At 30.1% G+C, this 20,380-nt stretch overlaps 1 protein-coding gene across 1 annotated transcript; it reads left to right on the forward strand.

The window, feature by feature from the left end:
* On the forward strand, positions 15,410 to 19,192 carry LOC109333400 (methylsterol monooxygenase 1-1-like). The gene is made up of 5 exons (XM_019568876.1): positions 15,410 to 15,890; positions 16,357 to 16,679; positions 18,236 to 18,383; positions 18,595 to 18,627; positions 18,820 to 19,192. Exons 1-5 carry the CDS (start codon positions 15,561 to 15,563, stop codon positions 18,958 to 18,960), a joined length of 975 nt encoding a protein of 324 aa, XP_019424421.1. The 5' UTR covers positions 15,410 to 15,560; the 3' UTR covers positions 18,961 to 19,192.

Raw genomic sequence — 20,380 nt, forward strand, 5'->3', positions numbered from 1 at the left:
TATATACTTGTTATTAAAAAGGTAATTCGATTAAGAATATCCAATTAACATTAATAATAAATTTTATATATTTTAAATTATTATCATCCAAATTAAATTGCTAATCTTATTATTTTAAATTTTAGATTATATAAGTAAATTAAAAAGTGAAAGTTAAAACTGATAACTCTAATACTACTAATCAATACTCACCATTATAAATGAAATTATAAGTTATATTACATAATTTTATCTATCTTAATTTATCCTTGATAAAAATATATATTTTCATCTTAGCTCTCATCCATATCGTATATATAAAATTTAATATAGTATTATTACTAATAATAAATTTCATATATTCTTTATTAAATTTTAGTTTATATAATATAATTTTATTTAACTTAGTATTAATTTGTAATAAATAATTTACATAAATACATTATTCATTAAAAAAACGAACAAGTGACCCAATTTTTTTAAACAAAACTCACTCATAAGTCATGTTGGGTTGAGGATTCTTAATTATTCATTTTTTATATAAAATTCACTCAAAAATTGTATTGATTCGAAACGATTTCTGAATGACACAAATAAAAAAACTCACTCAAAAGCTTGTTTTTTTAGCAACACAACTTTTGAAAACTTTCGGAAATTTGTTTAATCAACGCGATTTCTTAATGACTCTATCATAACCAGTTAACCAATCACCTATTTAGGATATTAACCTATCAGAAGTAGATAAAGATCACATATTCTCATTTCAATAAATAAGATGATTTTTCAGGAACATAAGAACATATTTATTTTAGGACAGAGGACGACACCCATTAGTCGGAAGTACACTTCACATAGCTACCAATCAACTAGGAGTTCACACAGGTTAAAAGAGTAAACAATTGTGGTTAGGGAATTAAGATGAAAATGATGAAAACTTAAAACAATTATATGTTAGTACAATTGTGGTTGTATTCATTATTGTTATGAGATGCGAAAGTGTGATTACATTTTTCATAATTACAATAAATATAAAGGAATCACAACTTAGAAATGTATATCACAATTTTAGGAAATACATATGCATCATATTACACAATAACTTTTGTGGTGCCACTATCATCTTAGTGAATAACGTATATCCTCACCATATGAATGTAGTGAGGTGTCTCTGTGCATGCTCTTTTGCTTAGATATAATTGACAAGTGAAAGAATAATTATTGACCAAGAAAAAAGAGCAATGAATAATGATATAAGTGGGTCCATGCATCTAATTCAAAAAGTGATAACGTATTGCAAATAATGAAAAAAGACCCACCTTGTAATAGTAGTTTTCAATGAATGGATCCAACTTCGTTTAAAGCTCCTTTTTGGGAAAGCTAGCATGACCATTAATAGTCACAATTGCACTGCACTAGATTGCTTTGTACACATATATATATAGGACACAATCACATCAATATGATACTCAAGGCATGCTTCAATTCCGCATGCAAATCAGTTTCCACAACATTCAAGATTATCAATATTGTCCATAATCAATGGGTTTTATGACATTTTAAGTAGATGGGAAAAGTATTATTTAGGGAAAGAGTAAATATTTATTTCAATCATTTATGTTTTTTTTGATATTGTCAGTTTGGTCCCTTAAAAAATTGAAAAATTTAAAATGATTCTTAAGAATTTTAAATGTGAGTCAAATTAGTCATTTTTAATATATTTTACAACATCTGATAGTGACTAATATGACTTAAAAAAGATTAATTTGACTTACACTTGAAATTTTTTGGGACCATTTTGAGTTTTTCATTTTTTCGTGAGACCAAACTGATAAGATCGAAAAATATGAGAGACTGAAATGAGTATTTGCTATGTAAGGAATATATTAATCTTGAAAATTTATATTTAACCCTTGTTAATATGAAAACAAGTTTCTTTTTACCTTTCATCTCCAATTGTTAGTATATCTCCTATGAGTTAAGGGCACGTTTGTCTTGGAAAATCATCAAAATATTTAAGCATGCTTTCTTAGTTAAGTCAATATTCCAATGGTTACCATATACCAAGAAAAGTTCCAATGTAGTTACTACATTTTATTCATCAACAATTTACATTTATCCATTTTTAATTATTATTTTACTACTAAGAATATATGCTTCAGTACATATATACTAAGTAAACCATGCTTTTTGTAAGGTAAGTTCTTAGCATAGCATTGAATATGCTCTAATCAAATTATATTCCTAAGTCCTTAGCATGCATTCCTGAGGGTATTTGTCAAATTGTGCTTTACATTAGACTATTAGAGATAAATTTACATTTAATAAAGATATGTTCATTAATGTATATGATTTTTATATTATAAAGGTGTCAATTTGTAATATAAACTTAATCCTTATTGATAATTAAGTCAAGGATTTGCGTCAAAATACCTTAAGCATATTGTTTAAATTAAATAATATATCACTTTCCAATAAATAATATATCTAATAAATTTTGTTAACATTCTATTTAAATTAAAACATATTGTCAAATAAATATTATGAATATAAAGGATAGATGAAAACACTCTAAAAACTATTATGTATATATATATTTTTTTGTTTTTTAAACTAGTATATCTCCACCAATAAAATATTGGTCTAATAATATAAGAATCTGTTAGATCCTTAGAATGATTAAAAGATTAATAATTTAATTCTTGAAAGTAAAATTTATTAAAAGAATTATACACCTTAAAAAAAATTAATTTCTTACCAAAATGGTGAAAAGATAATACAAAAAAATTAATATATATACCTTGAAGAAAACACATAACATGCAATGTAGTTGGATAGTGTTTTTGAGTGTGAAATATAGTCGACGCACCAAATGATTTGTACCCATCACATCATAATCACCGCATAGACCACTGATCTTATTGATAACAGAGCCAAATCATCATATCAGTCTTACCCCTTCAGATCTTGACCCACCCCATCATTGTTTTTCCTGCATTACTCAGTTATAGTATTAAATACAGGGATTGTTCTACTCTTGTATGGAATTAGCATGAACATACATATATGTATGTGTTAGTATTAAGAAATATAATTTATATGTGTTATATTAAATTTATGTATTTATATTGGTCTAATAATATAATGACTTATTAGATCCACAAAAAATAATTTTTGGGAGTCACTTGTTAGGAAGGGTAATCATATACTGCGAAAGAGATTAATTTTTTACTCATTGAATGAGGAAATACCATTTTTAGGTAATAAACAAATTACTTTTGAGGTGAGTGACTGCTCTTTCAAACAAAGGTCGCTATCAGGAATCGAACTTTTGACATTTTAGTCATCGTGATCTAACAAAACTTTGAACCACTAGACCAAAACTTTGTTGGTAACATTAGTTAGAATGACATCAACTAAGCGTGAAGGGAATAAAATGATTAAAAAGAAAAAGATTGCAAAATTAAGATGCCAAGTTAATGATGTTTGTTAAGTCATGATCTAGATTTGCTCTCCTAACCTAAAGTACTAGCTAACTCCTTTTCCATTACATAAGATGACAACAACAATGTTTTTCGGCTTGTCAAATAGATGTTCAAAAATCATCTTTAGGAATAATTACAATCATGTAAGAATTAATATATAATTGACACGTTTAACGTTTTGGATTGGTGTGAAAAAACACATGTTTTCAACTTTTCAAAAGATGACTAGTAGTCCAAGGATTATATCCTCATTGATGTGAAACAGATTCAAGTTAACAACATGCTCAATGATCATACTTTATGGTTATCGTGTTGTGGAAGAGGATAACTTCATGTAATTAGGAATGACAATATGATCGATTGGGGTCAGGTTTGTACATACTTAAACTTGAATCTGAAATTCAAAACCCAAACCCAAATTCAACGGGGTTAAAATAAAGACATCATCCTCGAATTCGTCGGGTTTCGGATAACTCGATCCCAAAAAACCCCGAAAATAATAAATATACTAAGGAAAATATAATATCATTTTTGTTTCATTTTTCTTTAGCATTTCTATTTTCTCTTGTATTATTTCATTTCTTTTATGTTTGAAGAGCCAATAGTATATAAAGCAAAATTAGAAATTAAAAACAATGGGCAATGATAGAACTTTCAATTTTAAATTGAGTTACATTACTTCGGGACAAGTTCTGGATAGGGTCGTTGCTATACCAAACCTAGACCCGAAAATTAAACCTGAATAAAACCCGAATCCAAATCAAAACTCAATTACATTGGGTTTTTTCCATTAAATTCAGGTTGGATTCGGGTGAGTACTCACATGTTTGGTTTCCATTGTCATCCTTAGATGTAATGTGACTTTAAACAATATTAAAAAAAATCACTATTCAAATATGGAAGCTAAATTTGGTATAAAGTTAGTAAGAGTATCTTCAAAAATACAATTAGGAGGGGTTATACACAATTATTTCTTGATCAAATTTTTTAGCCAATGCAAAATAGAGTCTTTTGATTTTGATATTAGTAAAAAAAATCATACTTTATGGGATTAAAAACATTTAAGATGTTTGGAGTTATTCATGAGTTGTATTTAAGAATAAGATCCTCTAAAATATTAGAAAATGAAGTATTTTTCTTTTAATGTTAACGGTAAAAATGACATGATATTCTAAAGAAAAATGATATAAGTGTCATTATATTTTATTTTTTCTTGGGTTTTTTCATACCACTTCCCTCTCTAATAATGGAGAGGATTTTGACCCGAATGTTTTATTGTGGACAAAATAATTTTGTGATAATTTGGACATGAATGATATAGATTTCTCTCGGCCTTCTAATGACTACTTGTAGATAGGTATTGTGTGGACCAGATGAAGTAAAGGTTGCAGAGTTGGTCATCATATGTTGTAGGTCCAATATGAGGAAAATTTTTGACGCATAATTTAAAAAAAATTATATATTTTATGTTAAATTTTGAACAAAATTGAAAGTTTAAATAAATTTTGCAAGCGCAAAATAAAATCAGTATCTATTATATACCAAAAGAATTTAATTACGTATTATTTTTACAATAAATTTTGAGCAAAATGGGCACTACAGTACAATTTTATTTTCATAATGCTCGTTCAATAGTGCCCTTGTGTGGAGCGCTTTTAAATGATGGGTGGACATAATCAACAATGCTCGGCGCAATATACATTGTTAAATATGTACGACAAAAAACGACTGCTTCATAATCATTGATTGAATGACTTAAAGATTCAACAACACTCAATGAATAAAGCAATATTGATTCTCACATATTCAATAATGCTTGTTTTAATGAGTGTGATTTATTATTTTCAAACCATGTCTTTCTCTTCAATGCCTAAGAAGTGATAATGACATAGAATTCTTAATACATGATTTTTTAGATTCAAAATGGATATTACACCAAATAAGTTGTGTAGACCCCCCCAACAAAATGAGATTGTTGAAAGAAAGCATCAACACATTTTAAATATGGCTAAAACTCTTTTCTTCCAATCCCACATTCCCTCTAAATTCTGGAATTTTGCTTTACAACATGTTGTACATCTAATCAACATAATTCTCACCCCTTTCTATACAACAAAAGCCCGTAACAATCCTTATACAATAAGGAACCTGCCATTGACCAACTTAAAGTCTTTGGCTGTCTAGGCTATGCTAACACCATTGTTGCTCATAAAATTAAGTTTTAACCAAGATCAAGAAATGATGTTTTCCTTGGATATAAAGAAGGAACCAAATGTTTCACTCAATATGATTTGAATTCTCTTGACATTATCCCTTCTAAACATGTTATTTTTTTATGAGAACCAATTTACCTTTCAACATAACCCTAAAGATTTCACCAAACACAATCATTGCTCCTCACATTAACCCGAAGCCAAATCACTCCTCCTACATATATACTTAGAACAACAATATTAATCTCAACTCACCCACATCTCCCAAAATTCCTTTAAGGCACTCACTCAGAACAAAAAGACCATCCACCCACCTACAAGATTGCCACTCAAATCTCATTCAATCTCAACCCCTTCCTAAGCCACAACCTAATAACAAAACCTCTTCATCAAGTATTCCTTATCCTTTATCTTATGCTCTCAACTACACTAACTACTCTACTTCTTATAGGAAATTATGTTGTGCTATCTCTGCCACAACAGAACCTCACTCTTACAAACAAGTCGACACTATGCCTTGTTGGAAAGAAGCCACACTAGTAGAATTTCAGACCCTTAAAGTCAATAAAACTTGGTCTATGGTTCAGCTATCAATAGACAAGACTCACATTAGCTGCAAATGGGTGTACATAATTAAATTTCAGGTCGATGGAAGCTTGGAGAGATACAATACAAGACTTGTAGCTAAATGATACAATTAAGTCGAAGGAATGGGCTACTTTGATACCTTCTCCAATGTGGTCAAGATCACAACTCTTAGGGTCATCTTGGCTTTGCTTGTTGCCAAATCATGGCTCCTAGAACAACTTGACATCAATAATGTCTTCCTTCGAGGGGATATACATGAAGATGCTTACATGAATCCACCACGAGGACTAGTTCCATCATCATCACCCCTTGTTTGCAAACTTCACAAGTATTTCTATGGATTAAAACAAGCAAGTCTAGAATGACATGCAACTCATTCTTCTAAGTTGATTTCTCTGAGTTATTTTCACTCTCAAACTGGTTAACCACCTTCACAACAATTCGTGTGTATGTGGATGATCTTATGCTCACATGAAACAAATTTGTTGAAATCAATCATGTCAAAAACATTCTCCATGCTTCTTACAAAATCAAGGATCTAGGACCACTGAGATACCTTTTAGGCTTAGATATTGAAAGATCTTCCATTGGGATACACATCAATCCAAGAAAATATACATTTCCCCCCTTAAAGACTTGGTTTCACTTGATTCTAAACCTGCTAAAACAAACTTTGATCCATTCGCTAAACTCCAAATCAAAGATGGCATCCCTCTCTTAGACGCATCATCATACAAAAGGCTTTTAGACAGACTCATATACCTCACCATTTCCAGACAAGACATTTCTTATTTTGTCCAACAATTAAGCCTCTTCATGCTTAAAACATTTGATACCCACTATAAAGCAGCCATGAGAGTAATTCATTATCTCAAAACCTCTCCTTACCCAAGGTCTTCTCTTCTCTTCATTATCAACCTTAAAGCTCTCATCCTTCACAAATTCAGATTGGACATCATGTTTGGATACACACAAATCAATTACATGCTTTTGTATATTCATTGGATCTTCCTTAATCTCTTGGAAGACTAAGAAACAAAACAAAGTTAGTATATCATCCTCAGAAGCTGAATATAGGGCCCTTGGCAGTACTGTTTGTGAGATACAATGGCTCAACTACTTATTTCATGATCTTCATGCGTAAACCATTAGATACCCACTATAAAGCAGCCATGAGAGTAATTTATTATCTTAAAGCCTATCTTTACCCCAAGGTCTTCTCTTCTCTTCATCATCAACCTTAAAGCTCTTAGCCTTCGCAAATTCAGATTGGACATCATGTTTGGATACACGCAAATCAATTACAAGCTTTTGTATATTCCTTGGATCTTGCTTAATATGTTGGAAGACTAAGAAACAGAACACAGTTAGTAGATCATTCACAGAAGTTGAATATAGGGCCCTTGGCAGTTCTGTTTGTGATATATAATGGCTCAACTACTTATTTTACGATCTTCACCTATCTTTGTCCAATCCAACATCCCTATATGTGATAACAAATGAACCATTTACCTAGCACATAATCCAGTTCTCCATGAGCACACTAAACATATCAAAATTGACTGCCATGTTGTACGAGAAAAGATACAAAAGGGTATTGTACATCTTCTACCTATCTCCACCACAAAACAACTTGATGATGCTTTCACGAAACCATTACCACCAAAACCCTTCCAGACCTTCATCATCAAGCTTGGCCACTGTGATTTGCTCCATCCAACTTGAGGGTGTTAAATCGTGTCTTTCTCTAGGCTCAAGCAATTTCCATGGTTATCTTAAACCTTAAGCTCCTTGTTATGGTTTTTATGTTTTAATATGTGCCTTTAATGCTTTATGGCCTAACTCCATTTTCTGATTTTATTTCTTTGTTTTTCTCTCTTCATTTTTTGCATTGGGCTTCTGATTAGTATAAGTCCAATACTTGTTAGTTGTCTTCCCTTTCTTGTTTTAGTTTTATGTTGGGTTAGTTAGTAACTAACCTTTCACTTCTTGTATAAAATGAAGGTTTCACCTTCAATAATAAACACTTGCATTTTCTTCAACAATAACAAGATTGCTTCTTCTTTCTCTATGACTCATCATGGAATGTGTGATATTTGAGAATTATAACAGAATCAATAATACTTATAGTAGTGAGCAATATTGAATATTTGATTCTCACATATCTAAACAAAAAATTTCACACACTCGTTCATTCAAACGCTAAATCCTAGACAACCTTCGCACGACATTCATTCCTATGACATTCATTCAACTCATAATATATTTTTGTCTCAACTTTAGTGTAGTTTGATCATAATAATCTTTCGTCATAGTTTTAGCTCATGTTTGGTATGACTTATTTTTTTGTTTTTGTAGATTTTGCTTATTTTAAAAAAAAAACTAAGTTGAAAATATAAACTATGTATGTTTGGCAACCAGATGAAATTATCTTAATTTGTTTCTTGAAAAAATAAGCCAAATGTATACGCTCCAAAATCATGGATTGATTTATTTTTTGTTAGCTTATTTTTTTTTTAAAATTCACTTCCCATTTTACCCCAACATAATTTTATCTTTCTTCTCATTTTTACTCTTCCACCAAACTCTATAACTCTTCACATCATCACCATAACTTATTAAAACTTTTATATAAAACTTGATATTTGTGTATTATTTATTTTGTTTAATTATATAAATAAATTATTATTTATTGATTTGTTTTATATTATATTTTATTTTATTTAGCATTTGTTATGTGTTATGTATATATCAGTGGCCTATACACACCTAGAAGGAGGGTTGAATAGGTGTAGCAGTTATCAATCACCACTTCTCGCACCAAAACCAAGTTCTGGAAACAACCCAGATGATCGATTAACCAGTGAGCTTAATCAATTAACGCACAACAGAAATAGAATTATCAGAGCAGCTATTTGCACAGTTATTTATCAACAGATAAGCAGAGATACATCAGATATCTTTATGCAATATTAATAAGAATAAAGCAAGGTATAAGCATGCAAAATATCAGCTTCAAATTCGAATTAAAAACAGTAAGAATTATAAAGGAGATTAAGAGAGAACAGCTTGCACAGATGAATTTTTATCCTGGTTCGTTTGCGGTCCACTGCAAACAACATCTAGGCCTCCCCTTATGATCTTCGAAGATTTTCTTCTTCACTATATTGAATACAAGTATAATCACATACACCAATTCAATTTACAAGACTCAAGATGCTTCTTTCTTGAATTCATAGAACCTCTAATCCTTGGTTTGACTATCCCTATCGCCTGAGAAAACCTTTCTCACGAACCAGCCCCAGTCAAGATTCTCGTTCTCAATTCAAGATCTCCTAGCCTTGGTAAAGAATCACTCTATCTCAATCGTGGTAAGACACCAGAAGACTAATCCAATATACAAAAACAAGGTTTACCAAGCACTAAAATGCTCAAAATATAACTATGAAAAACCTCAAAGATTAACCCACTCTCAAGTCACTCAAGTCATCATGCATATGTGAGTTAATCAAAAACAGTAAACACAAAATATCTCTATAAGAATCTCTATCAAGAATGCATGAACATGTAAGAAAAGAATGGATGAGATTAAGCCTATGAAAACAGCAAGCAATACACAATGAACAACTTCAACAAAGCATGTTAATCTCTCTTCCTCACACATGCATTTCTCTCTGCAAAATACAAAGTAAATCACGAAAATATGCTCTCTAATCAATTCTAAACAATAGTATGCAAAGCTACACGTCTCTGCAATTTTCCTAAACTGAAAACAGATTTGACCCTACAAACCGTTGCATTCAGTTAAGCAGTTAAAACAGAAAACAATTATAACATAAAACATACATGTTAATTGATTAAGTTACCACGTTAATCGATTAACCAGTATAACATGATTAAACAAAAAACAGTTGTAACAGAAAAACAGATATAACAGGAAACAGTTGAGTTAATCGATTAAGTCACCACGTTAATCGATTAACCAACATATTAAAAACGTGATTAAAAAGGCAAACTACTCATATGATATGCTTAACTCCTATACATGTTTTAGCAATTATATTATGCCTAATATGCACATATAACATGTAAGATTAATGCATGAACATACAATAAACTAGATGATATATCTCATGAATATGATATGACAATTATAATGGCTTGTGAGACTTGCATCTAGGTTTACCTCACCTATACTCACTGCTAAGGCACACATCCCATACTACTTAGAATTATGACTGTATTGATATAACCTAGTCTAGATATGACCAATGAGTTTTAGACATGTTGATTATTGAGTCATCTTCAAGCTTTAATTAAGTCATTGTCTTCATCAAAACATAGGCAAAAACATTGCTAGTGCAATCCTTGACACTTTGCACTTTCATTATGAAATATTAAAAATTTATAGTAAAAATATATATGATGGTAAATATTAAAAAAATGTATATTTAAAAATAGTGTAAAAAGCAATCAAAATAATCATAACATAAACAAATAACGTCGTACCATTTTCTGCAATTTACTATGTAAAAAAACAATCTTTTTACCTTACCCAAACAAAAAATATTAGTTTATATTTAGTTTTCAACTAAAGTACTTAAACATAAACATATTATAATCTCACAATTTATAAACGGAAACTAAAAACATAGCCCATGTTTGGTATAGCTTAGATTTTGTAGCTTATGCTTATTTTTTGAAAAATAAGCTAAAAATATAAAGTATGTATGTTTGGCAACTAAATGAAATTATAAACTCTCCTTTTTGTTTGAAAAAATAAGCAAAAAATATAAGTTTCAAAATCATGGGCTCGCTTATTTTTTATTAGTTTATTTTTTAATTCATTTCTCATTTTATCCCAACATAACTTTATCTCTCTCATCATTTTACTCTTCCACCGAACACGAGTAACTCTTCACATCATCACCATAACTTATTATTTTTTTTTTGTATAAAGCTTGACATTCGTGTATTATTTATTTTGTGAATTGTTAATTCAAGTTTAACAACTTCTATTTATTTATGTGTCATGTTATCTTTGTAATAATGATATTGGTTTTTATATTGTATTTTATTTTAATAAAATTTTTAATCTTTCTTATGCAATATTAAAAATTTATCGTAAATAAATAAATATATATATATATATATATGAATATTTAATTTTTTCAATTTTTCATTTCTCATTTTACCACATCATAACTTTATCTTTCTCCTTCTTTTTACTATTCAACCAACCACCATAACTTATTAAGTTGTAATAATTTTACTATAATCAGAACATTTTCACTATGTAATTGCATACACTTCGTGCTTTGATTCAATTTGTAATGACTAGTTTTAGCTACAAGCTGCTACTGTTACAATGATATATTCATTGTCTTGTCCATATTTTATACCAAAAATAAAATCAGAAAAGTATCAAACTATTCTAAAGCCAAAATACATAAACCAATGCCATACCAAAAAAAGTATATCAAAAATATATTCGATGGTAAGTATTAAAAAAATGTATATCTAAAAAATAGTGTAAAAACATCCAAAATAATCATAACATAAACAAATAACCTCATATCAATTTCTGTAATTTATGATGTAAAAAACAATCTTTTTACCTTACTTAAGCAAAATAGATTAGTTTAAATTCAGTTTTCAACTAAGGTACCCAAACATAAATAGATTATAATCTTAACAAATTATAATCTCACAATTTATAATATGAAACTAAAAATATAATCTATACCAGATGTATGCTTAGTGTGCTGATATTTCCTATTGCTTGAAGATGATGCCTCTTGGGAAAAAAACTAGTAATATAATTTAAAAAAAAATATATCCTCTTTTGTTTGAGCAAATTTTGGAATTGGATTTTAATGTGTTCTCTTTTGATTCACAAATTCTGGAATTGGATTCTAAGTTTTGGAATTGATAATATCTCACCATTTGCGCTTTTATTTTGGTAATAAGAAGAAAAAACAATAAATGTTAATTTATCAATTTTAAAATGTATAGACTTATTTACCCTATCATTACATATTAAATAAAAAATTAATTCATGAAACGACTTATTAACTAATATTTTATTTGCCAATTTTGAACTTGAAGACATTCATTATTTTTTATTAATTCCATTTTTATCTTTTGACCTATCAACAAAGTAGAATATGGGATATTGATTGGAAGAAAGACTATTTTAATTAAATATAGTTATATTACATGACATTTGATTACATTTATTGAATTTACATAAAATTAATTAATAATAAATATTCTGAATAAATTTTTTATAATTGTAATGTGAATGAGATTCAATGAAATTAGGATGAATGAAAACATCAGTATAGATAATAGATGAGACTATGAAAAGTCACACCGATAGCTCAATGGTCACAATAAAAATGTATTGCGTCTGTAGAAAATGTTATGCATAGTGTGAGGGTTTATTAATGTAGAACCATCATTTACTAAAAAAAGAAAATTGAAGGTTTGATTCTACTAAGCAACACTTGTTTGGAGGAGTAACCACGAACACTGAAAGAAATTATTTTCTTACCAATAAAAGTAAAGAGATATTTTTAGTAGTACTAAAAAATCTGAATCCAAAATCTAGATTCATCATTTTGGATATAGTTTTATTTTAGATTTTAATGATTATGTTTTGAAAGTATAAAGTTTTTTATGTGGCTACATAATTCACGACCATATGTATTTTCCATGTCCGATAAAAGCAGTAAAAAAATTGCCAAGGTTGATTCTTACTAACTTGGTTGTTTATATTGGAGGGAGGAGACTTACTTCAAGAGTTAGTTTAAAAAACTGATAAACTATTGAATTTCCCTAAAATTGATGACTAAGATATGAAATAAGTTTTTTAAATCCACTCTTTAAGTAAATGAATACCCTTTCATTATTAAGAGTGCAATATATATACAATATTAGTGTAAGAATTTATACACATTAATATATCATTCACTATTTATATATCTTATTTATATTTAAAAGTCAATAATTATTAAATATAAATTGTGAATAGTATAATGACAGTAAAAAAAAATTTCATTTTTAACACTCATTTCTTCTTTTATTTTTCTTGACTTTTTAAAGTTTGACTATCTTTTACATCAAGGGTCGTTAACACATGAAAGCCATAGTTTTTATCACTACATGATATGTTTTTTATGTATCTTATTTTAATCAATACACTAGAAGAGTTAGTCTGAGTTTTACAAGACAACAAAGATGATCATAATTTAGGTATGATACTTACAAGTTGCCACTATTTAAAAAAAATGATATAGCTATACTCCTAGTCAATAAAATTCAAATAAATAATATAAAAATATTAGTTTATAATTTTTTTTAGTTGAGTATATCACTTTCTAATTAGATAAATATATAATTGAGGACACGAATAAGGATATTGGATATATGATCTCTATGTACTAAGGGCAGGAGGTGGGCCCATTCGACCAGGATATACGTGCATGCCATGTGGTGTGAGAGTGTCACATGATGACTAAACTATTTGGAAATTTTTAAAGGAAACGCAAGACAATAAATATATTAATGATTTTTTGCAACCGTTAATTTAATCTGCTGATTTTTGCATTGCAAAATTATATATCTTGTTACTAAATCTTCTTATTAATTCTTCTATCCATAGAAAAACAATATATGTCATAAGATAATACTTTATTTATTGTGATTGATTTGTAAGTGACATATGTCACTTTCTTATAGATATGATAATTAGTATGATGATTTAGTATAATGATATATCATTAATCTTTTGCCATTGGTGAAAGTTTATGGATCCAAGGTGGTGGTGAATTGTTAATTGTTGTGAGTTGAGTTTTAGAAAAAATTAAAAAGAAGTAGAGGATTTTAGAATTATGAAGTAAGTTTGTGAAATAATTATAAAAAAATTCACATTTTTTGGTACTATTAATGATATTTTTTATCTTTTGGGTGATGAACCAATCTATTTCGAGGTTCGTAGCTGCCCCTCCAACAAGTGTCGATCCCAAGAATCGTATCCTTGACCTTTTGATCATCTTGGGATCTAGCAGATCTTATACTAACACCTTATTGGTAAAAAAATCCACCTTTGAGAAGAAAAAAATAACTACCTTGATTTGAAAGTTAGTGTGTGTTTTTGGTTTCCCACAGGTATCCTCGCACTGAAGGCAATCCTTTCAGAGCCGGGAACATCTACAAGTACGTGTGGTTAACTATCTCAGCGAACATTTTTCCATTCACAAGACTTGAAGCCGAGACCTTGCTTAAGGAAAATCAAGTATGTACCACTTGAACCAACGTCCGTTGGTAGTTAGCGTGTGTTTGGTACAACATTAAGAGTCTATATGTAAGTTAGATTTTGAAAGGAAAAAAAAAAGAAAGAGAAGACTTAGAAGAAATATTTTATAAGTATAATTCATAACTCTAAGCATCTATTTCTATTCATTTTCCTTCAAAACTCAACATGCAAATAGACTCTAAATAGATCATAAGATAAGCAACATGTTTATTTTTTTTTAAAACTAATAGCAATGTGTATTGAGAAGGGTACTATTTATTATTTATTTTGTATATAAGCTCTATGCTTATAATTCATATCCGGTTGATATAACATATATTTTATAATCTTTCAAGCTCATTTTACATTTATAAACTAGTTGATTATCTAATTTTATCAAATATTTTCAATCCAGTAAGCCAATCTATCAACATTAAGCCACTAATTTTTCACCATTCAATTTGCTTCTCAGCCTTTAACCAATGATAAACAAGCTAGATTCCAATACCTCTTATCAACCTGCATAAATCTTAACCCTAAAAAAATAAGAGTGTAAAGTCATTTGGTGATCAAAAGGTAAATGATTTGATTCCTGAAAATGATATTTGCTTGAAGAGACAACTACACATCTCGAAAAATATTAATTATTTACCAAAAAAAAGCAAATGAAATACGCTTTCTACTACAAAAAAATAAAAATAAAGTAAAGAGATACATTGGTTAAAAAAACCTTCCACCTTACTTTTCAGTTTTCAGTCTTGAATTTCATCATTTTCTACATCTATAAATCAGAAGTAAGAGTTGTCAATTACTTCAAAATTTCCCGCAAATATTTGTAACAGACAAACCCTCCAGCGAAGCATTCCAATTCTCCAATAACCTTTTTCCTTTTCTATTTTCTTATATTATTATTATTATTATCATCTCTTCATTCTTTTATTTCACTTTCCATCTCTTCCCCAACCCTACCCTCCGCCGCCGTCATCGCCGCCGTCTCCAATGCTTCCCTATAACTCCCTACCGGAAGCCACGGCGGCTCTCGGCCGAAACCTCACCGTCGCTGAAACCCTATGGTTCAATTACTCAGCGAAGAAATCTGATTACTTCCTTTTCTGCCATAATATTCTCTTCCTATTCATCATCTTCTCTCTCGTTCCTCTCCCTCTTATTTTTCTTGAAATCAAACGCGTATTGCCGTTTGATAAGTATAAGATTCAATTCAATGTTCGTCTTTCGTTTAAGGAAATGTTTAAATGTTATAAAGATGTTATGTTCATGTTCTTCTTTGTCGTTGGACCTCTTCAGCTCGTGTCTTATCCTTCTATCAAGGTTATTTTCATTTTACGAATCTATTAATAAATATCGGTTTCCGAAGTTTTAAATTGTGGTTGTAGTTATATTTTATTTAATGCAATTGTCTGCCGGAGTTGATGAGGTGGCAATTGCAATTTGTACCACACAGATGTGATGGCAATTGCAATCACCAGATACAATGTTGTGCAATTGTGACTGTGATGTGATTGTGACCAACAGTTTAAAACCTTAAACAAGGTTTTAAGTAATGATCACTCTCTCATTTTTCGAGATTCCGAAAACCTTAACGTTTTGGACAGTTATGTGCAAATGCGAGCAATTCAGCCACAATTGTAGTTGTGATATGGTTTTGGCGACTTCTAAAGCCTTAAAAATTAAAACCTTGACCCTGAATTAAGATCTATTTAGTGAAAAATAGGTATAATAAATACTCATATTTTTTTCTTCAATTTTGTTAATTGTTTTTTGTTGTTATTATCAGATGATTGGGATCAGCACAGGGTTGCCATTACCATCATGGTGGGTGGTGTTATTGCAATTGTTGGTATATTTCATGATAGAAGATTACACCAATTACTGGATCCATAGATTTCTTCATAACAAATGGGGTTACGAGAAGATTCACAAGGTTCACCATGAATATCAAGCTCCGATTGGGTTTGCTGCACCATATGCACATTGGGCTGAAATTTTGATTCTTGGAATTCCATCATTTCTGGGACCTGCTATTGTTCCTGGTCACATGATCACTTTCTGGTTATGGATTGCGTTGCGACAGATTGAGGCTATTGAAACACACAGCGGGTAAATGTTTCTTTTGTGTGATAAAAATCTGTGTAAAGTGATTTTGATTTGATTGATTTCTAATAGTGCCTTATCTTTTTCTCTTTTTTGGGACGGATGATTAGTTTGACACCTTTTTTATTTTAAGATCTTTGTTTGAATGGTCGGCCCCACCTAATTTGATTAAAGCTTTGATGTAGTTGTTGATCTTTGTTTGAAAGATATAATTTGAACAACTAAATTAGACAATTTGTAGTGACACTTGATGGGTTACATCTGGTACATGTAATGATGTATACTGTGCTAGTAAAACTATAAGATGTCATGAGAAGTTGTTTAACAAGGTGTTGTTCTAGTGGTTTAAGGTCTTATAGATTCCCAAAAAGACTAAAATGTCAAGAGTTCAATTTCTGGAAGTGACATTTGTTGTGAGAGACATTCAAGTGTACCTTGAAATGAATTAGATCCTTACCCAAAATATGATGGGATACCCTTGATAGTTCCAAAAAAAATATGAAACTCATACGATTTGATTTTTATTTTTGGTTTCTTCATCTTGTTTTCTTCTTTACATTACTTTGTTTATTTGTAAGATGGGGATTTAGAAGAAAGTAAAGTTCACTAATAATAAAATGGTTGGCAATTATTGTGCTTGAAATGATTGGATGAAGACAGATCATGGATGAAGTGGGATAAGTTTTGTCTTCACCACAATTGATTTTATTGCATCAGTTTACATAGATTCTCACTGCAAGGACAGTAGAGATACAATTTATAATGGTAAATGGCTTAAACATACTGATTTGCATCCAAGTTTGGGTTTTCAACATGAGCAATGTGGTAAGAAGGTTGAGGAGCATTGCATTTTCTGTTAGTAATTATTTAACAACTACTAAGTCTTAATCCCACTAGGTAGAACAATGTGAAATTATTACATTAGGTTTAAATTTTAGTACCGAAGCCGAGGAACTTGCCTGTGAAAAACTTGTGGGGCCTATGTAGTTTGTTAGAACCAAAGATTTTTATTTTATTTTTATTTTTACTATATTTAGGGACCAGTTTGTATGTTATGATCAATCTGGCAACCAGAAGTTAAATTGCAATTAGTCTTTGACAAAACTTTTACCTCATTTTGCTCCATATATATGATGTTACCACCTAAGCTGTGAAATAAATCTTTGTAGTCATTGTTGTCTCAACAATGTAGTACAGGTGAATGCATAACTGATGGTTAAGCTGTTTTATAAGTCACTTCTGCAGTTTATAGGTCTGGTATGAGTGCTATAAATGTTATGTTTATAGGAAGGCCATTGTTCACTGAACATGTGCATGTATATGTTATACATTAGCATGATGGTTAGCTTCATTGATACACAAATTACACAATATTCTGGTGGTGCTTGCAACCTGAATGTCACAGAAATTGCCATTCTTTCTTTACCACATTGATAAACAGAAATGTTATCCAACTCTTCCTCCCCCTTTCTCCTTTCTGGAACATTTTCTCACTGATCTTCTCTAGTTTTTGTGTTGCAACTTTGGTACTCAATCTTTATATGTTGTTTGTTACTTGTCAGGTATGACTTCCCCTGGAGTCTCACGAAATATATTCCATTTTATGGCGGCGCTGACTATCATGATTACCATCATTTTGTTGGAGGACAAAGCCATAGCAATTTCGCTTCCGTTTTCACATACTGTGATTACATCTATGGAACTGACAAGGTTATATCATGATTCTGGAGTTCTCTTCATACATAAAATTCTGCACATTTTTTTCACATGTAAAATTGACTTCTATGTTTATCTTTGTTAATGAACATGATTTATGATATCGTTCTATCCATCTAGCCAAAATCATCTAGTGAGATTAAGGCTTGACGGTTGTTATTGTTATAAAATTGGCTTCTAATAATTGTACTTTCTTATGTCACAGGGTTATAGGTTTCAGAAGAAACTAATGGGGATGGTAAATTTATAAACCTTGCTTAATCTTTGAGAAACATGATAACATGTCCCTTCAGTTACACCTTAAAAATATTTTTATCTTACTCAATTCTTTAGACACTTGTTTTTGTACTTCAACTTATTTAGCTATACAATTTGAGATGATGTTTTTTTCCTCCATCTAATTGCTATTTTTTGAATTGATTTATTGAAGCGTGAGTCGACAAACGGCACTAGGCAGAATGGACGATCACATGAGACAAACGGCACTAACCAGAACGGACGATCACATGAGACAAACGGCACTAACCGGAACGGACGATCACATGAGATCCAGGACTATAAAACTGATTAACTTGGAAACAAGCAGCATCCTAGCTGGTTTCAGAGTGTTTTGCATGTTTACTCTTTGAAACTGCTGTAAACATGTATGTACTGTACTGTTGGTAATATAGTTTCTTTGATTAGCTTTGAGGGTGGACATTTGTAGAATGGGTTATTACAAATTGTGTTTGTGTTAGAATTATGTTGTCACATTTCTGAATTCATGTTCTTCTGATGTTGTATGGCAGAATATGTTCCTTCCCCTTTGGGTTTGTAAATTCTGAAATATGAAATAGGATGTTATTAAAAAATCATAGGATGTTATTAAAAAATCAGAATAAAACAGGGAAGTTCTGTTTTATGCACTTTAGAAGAGTGAATCCATAGCACTGGTTGTAGACTTGTAGTCCTCTTCAAAAAAATGCGATCCAGAGTCCCACCAACTAGGGTCTATGGAAGATATATACGACTCGTAAATGAAGAGGTTGTTTCCGCAATTGTTGTTTATCCTTGTACAGATAATCTATAGAATTAGATATAGTGTGCAAGAGTATTTGCAATTAATTGGCTTGCTTAGTTCAAAAGAAAAAGATATGGTTGTATTAGTTACCACTTTCACGTGATACAATAATGGGACAGCTAAGGGCGAATCAAAAGTTAGTGTCTATCCCAATTGTTATTATAATAAAAAAGTGTCTTTTAAGTCTTCTTAAAATCATATCGGTTAAAGTACGATATAGTAGTATGATGGTTCAATCAGTGATTCAATAATTAAATCGTATGCTGATTAAATCGGACATGTCTACTTATATATTAATATATATAAACCTATAATATGGTGGATAATATACTTACATTATATAAAACTTTTGCACTGAGTACATATATTTTCTCATATTTAAAAGTCTTTTACACTATTATTATATATACATTTTTATTCTATATCATTTATTGATTTCCTAAAATGTGTGAATAACTTGGATAAAAATGGTGATATTACAATATGATAACATTATTTTTCACTAATCCCCTTAAAATCAAACCAAACTCAAAGATAATAAAAGAATCTATTTTTCCAATCAAAATCCTTCATCTCCCTCCCTCCCTCTATATATATATCTAATCCCCTTAACATCAAACCAAACTCAAAGATAATACTTTTTCCAATCACAATCCTCCCTCTCTCTCTCCCTATATATATATAAAGAAAAGTGATTGAGTTTTATATAAGTGTAAGAAGGAATCTAAGATTGGTTCTTTTTTCTTAAATACAACAACCGGCTGGTTTAGTGTCAACTCGATTGGTTTATTGGTTTTAAGGAATACTGGCTGGTTTCCACTGGATCTGGTGCATATCCAATATAGCAATCGAAGAATGTTAATTGTTTCCACAAATTAATATTTATGATACAATTTTATCAATATTGGTATCACTTAATTAAAATAAAAAA

The sequence above is a fragment of the Lupinus angustifolius genome, chromosome LG18 (genome assembly GCF_001865875.1).
Source record: "Lupinus angustifolius cultivar Tanjil chromosome LG18, LupAngTanjil_v1.0, whole genome shotgun sequence".
NCBI lineage: Eukaryota > Viridiplantae > Streptophyta > Magnoliopsida > Fabales > Fabaceae > Lupinus > Lupinus angustifolius.

Excerpts from the sequence above, each read along its gene's own strand:
- LOC109333400 (XM_019568876.1), top strand. The coding sequence starts at position 15,561 with ATGCTTCCCTATAACTCCCTACCGGAAGCCACGGCGGCTCTCGGCCGA. Across the intron at positions 18,384-18,594 it reads ACATCTATGGAACTGACAAG|GGTTATAGGTTTCAGAAGAA; the intron begins GTTATATCATGA and ends CTTATGTCACAG. Across the intron at positions 18,628-18,819 it reads AGAAGAAACTAATGGGGATG|CGTGAGTCGACAAACGGCAC; the intron begins GTAAATTTATAA and ends GATTTATTGAAG.